This window comes from Coffea eugenioides, unplaced genomic scaffold, assembly GCF_003713205.1.
Source record: "Coffea eugenioides isolate CCC68of unplaced genomic scaffold, Ceug_1.0 ScVebR1_2904;HRSCAF=4023, whole genome shotgun sequence".
Lineage (NCBI taxonomy): Eukaryota > Viridiplantae > Streptophyta > Magnoliopsida > Gentianales > Rubiaceae > Coffea > Coffea eugenioides.
Window position 1 is genome coordinate 45,580 of NW_020863434.1, and position 4,073 is coordinate 49,652.

General features: G+C 37.3%; 1 protein-coding gene across 1 annotated transcript; it reads left to right on the plus strand.

The window, feature by feature from the left end:
- Window positions 1-262: 262 nt before the first annotated feature.
- On the plus strand, window positions 263-784 carry LOC113757282. The gene has a single exon (XM_027300643.1). The coding sequence runs from the start codon at window positions 263-265 to the stop codon at window positions 782-784; it is 522 nt and encodes a 173-aa protein (XP_027156444.1).
- The last annotated feature ends 3,289 nt before the right edge of the window (window positions 785-4,073 follow it).

Sequence of the window (4,073 nt, forward strand, 5' to 3'; positions counted from 1 at the left end):
TGGTACTCAACGGCCAGAAATATCGGTATCTAAACAATCTAGTGTTGGAGGAAGTCGACCCAAGGTGCCGATTAGGGTTTATGCATTAGATTATCAGTAGGTTCCCAATTCCACTGAGATCGTTAGAGGTATGATTCTTATGTTCCACCGTTTAACTAAAGTATTAATTGACCTTGGTGCGACACATTCTTTTGTAAACCCTAAATTCATGAGTAGGGTAGACGTGAGACCGATCAACTTACCCTATGACTTAGAGGTTAAAATGCCTACTGGAGATCAAAGTTTAATTGCCAATTTGGTGTATAGAAATTGCGAGATATGGGTTGGAGTGCTAAAATTATTGGCCGATTTGATAGGTTTAGCTATTAAGGGGTGTGATGTCATCCTAGGTATGGATTGGTTAGTTGGCTACCCTGCTCAGTTTAATTGTAGGATGAAAACGGTAGAGCTATGTATTCTGGGAGAGGCAACCCTAAAATTGGATGTAACGGGTAGACTAGCTTCATCGGCCTTTATTTCAGGAATTCGAATTAGAAAAATGTTGAGTAAGGGAGGTCAAGGATATTTGGCTTTTCTTATAAATACTCCTAGTGATAAGGTGAAGTTGGAGGATGTGCCAGTGATAAAGGACTATCCAGATATGTTTCCTGAGGAACTAGAGTCATTGCCACCGGAAAGAGGGATAGCATTTAAAATTGATGTGGTTCCAGGGGTAGCGCCTATCTCTAAAATACCTTATAGAATGGCTCTCGTTGAATTAAAAGAACTGAAGTTGCAATTGTAGGATTTACTAGAGCGAGACTTTATAAGATAAAATAATTCTCCATAGGGAGCTCCAGTATTATTTGTTAAAAAGAATGATGGGAGCTTAAGATTATGTATAGACTACCAAGACTTGAATGATGTTACCGTTAAAAACAAGTACTCTTTACCCCACATTGATGAATTGTTTGATCAATTGCAAGGGGCAGTAGTATTCTCAAAGTTGGATCTCAAGGTTATTATCAATTGAGGATTTTGGAAAAAGATATACCTAAAACTGCATTTAATTCGAGGTACGGGCACTTTGAGTTTGCGGTGATGCCGTTTGGATTAACTAATGCTCCTGCAGCTTTCATATATTTAATGCATTGAATCTTTAAACCCTATTTAGATCAATTTGTGGTGGTGTTTATTGACGATATACTGGTATACTCTAAGACTCTGGAGGATCATGAGAAATATTTGAGAATTATCTTGCAAGCCTTGAGAGAACATCAATTGTATGCTAAGTTCAGTAAATGTGAATTCTGATTGAAGGAAATAACTTTCATAGGTCACATAATCTCCAAAGAAGGAATTAAGGTAGATCTAACCAAAGTTGAAGCAATTTCTAAGTGGAAGCAATCGGAAAACCCTACTGAAATTGAAAGTTTCTTAGGGTTAGCGGGGTATTACCGGAGGTTTATCAAAGATTTTTCTAAGATTACGGGACCCCTGACTGAGTTGACTAAGAAGAATAGAAAGTTTATGTGGAGTTCTAAGTGTGAAGAGAGTTTTCATGAGTTGAAGAGACGTTTGATAAGGGCACCTGTTTTAGCCTTACCTAATGGGAAAGATAGTTTTGTGGTTTACACGGATGCTTCAAAAGAAGGATTGAGGTGTGTATTGATGCAAAATGAGAGGGTGATTGCTTATACCTCTAGAAAGTTAAAACCTCACGAGAGAAATTACCCAACTCATGATTTGGAGTTAGCGGCGGTAGTGTTTGTATTGATGAAGTGGAGACATTACCTATATGGGGTGACATTTGAGGTTTTTACAGACCACAAGAGTCTTAAATATTTGTTTTTCCAAAAAGAGTTAAATTTGAAACAACGTAGATGGGTGAATTTTATGGAAGATTATGATTGTACGATTAATTATCACCCGAAAAAACCTAATGTGGTAGCAGATGCTTTAAGTCGTAAAGTGCAAGTGGCTAGATTGATGATTAAAGAATTGCACTTGTTAGAAGAAATCAATGTTTGGAACCCTCGTCTTGAACTAAGAAAGGTAATCCTGGGGAACATTATTGTGAAATCTACTTTATTATATTGTATCAAGGAAGCACAAGAGAAGGATTCAGAGGTACAAAAGTGTTTGGAGAAAATTAAAAAAGGAGAAAAGTCAGATTTTAATTTGGGATCAAATTGTGTACTAAGGTTTCGATATCGCATAGTAGTGCCGAAAGATGAAGGGCTAAAAAGAAAAATCTTAGACGAAACTCATCGTTCCAAATATACGGTACATCTTAGAGGAAATAAAATGTACCAAGATTTGAAGAGCTTGTATTGGTGGGAGAATATCAAAAAGAAAATTGCTCAATATGTTTGGACTTGTTTGATTTATCAGCAGGTTGAATCCGAGCATCAAAAACTATCTGGCCTATTGCAGCCTTTGGAGATACCCGAGTGGAAATGGAAAAATATCACCCCGAATTTTGTATCTGGACTACGAAGGACACAAAGAACTCACGACGCCATTTGGGTGATAGTGGATAGATTGAGCAAATCTACTCATTTTCTGCCGATTAGTATGAAGTACTCACTGGAGAGACTAGCTAAGCTATATTTGGATGAAATTATAAGGTTACATGGAATACCAGTGAGTATTGTGTCTGATCGAGACCCTCGGTTTGTTTCTCGATTCTGGCAGAAGATGCAAGAAATGCTAGGAACTAAATTGAGTTTTAGTACTACCTACCATCCATAGACGGATGGACAGTCAGAGAGGACAATTCAGACTCTTGAGGACATGTTAAAATAATGTATTTTGGATTTTGGAGAAAGTTGGAGTAAGTACTTAACATTGGTGGAATTTGCTTATAATTATAACTTCCATTCATCCATTCAAATAGCTGCTTATGAGGCTCTTTAAAGCCGGAAGTGTAGATCTCTGATTTGTTGGGATGAAATAGGTGAAAGGAAGATCTTAGACCCAACTGCAATACCATGGATTGAGCAGGCATATGAAAAGATAAAGTTGATACGCCAAAGGATTCAAACAGCTCAGATCCGTCAAAAGAGTTATGCAGATAATCGAAAGAAGGATCTGGAGTTCGCAGTTGGAGATCAAGTTTTCCTTAAGATCACTCCTCTAAAAGCGAGTTTGATGGCAGGAAGAGGAAAGAAGTTACAACCAAAATTTGTAGGACCCTATAAGATTCTCCAACGTGTAGGAAACGTGGCCTATAAGTTAGAACAACCACCCAATTTGCACTGCAACCAGAAAATATCGAGATTGACTAGACACTAACGTATGAGGAGAAACCAATGAAACTTTTGGATCGCAAAGTAAAAGAGCTGAGGAATAAGCAAATCCCTTTGGTAAAAGTTATATGAAGGAATCACGGAATAGAGAAAGCAACTTGAGAGGTAGAAGAAGAGATTTGAGAGAAATATCCAGACCTATTTTCGAATTAAAGTATGAATTTCGTGGAGGAAATTCTTTTAAGGAGGAGAGGATGTGAGGAATCATATTTTTATTCTTCATTCAGCCTATTTTGAAATTATTTGCATTTGGTGTTATTTAATTTTATTATTTTAGCATGAATTTTTCTTAAATTAAACGTTTATCGTTTACGCGTTTAAATTTTTCAAAAGTCGCGCTGGCACGACTAATCGGAGATTTAGAGAATTAATTTTAAACTAATAAGAATGGGTAATTGTAGTGCTAGAGGAACTACCTTGGAGGATTAGTATTTAAGGGTAGTAAACAATAAAGAAATTGGTAGGGCATGACAATATTACCCCCACTAGTCAAAGTTGACTTTCTCACCTACCAAAAAGCTACCTTTCTTCTTACCTTTTCACCACAAATCAAAAACTTCGACTCCCTCACTCTCTCATTCTACCTTGGCCGAATTTGGGAGCTCAAAAGGAGGAAGAAAAAGTTTCAACCTTTGGCCTTAATCTTGCTCAAAGACCACACCCAAACCCTCAAGAACCTTTGGATATTGCTTTACTAGCTAGGAGGAAAGTGTGCGTTATTCTCTAGTGGTGGTTTTTAGGTGGAGGTTGGGTGAATAAAATCTTGCTTCAATTTAGGGTTCA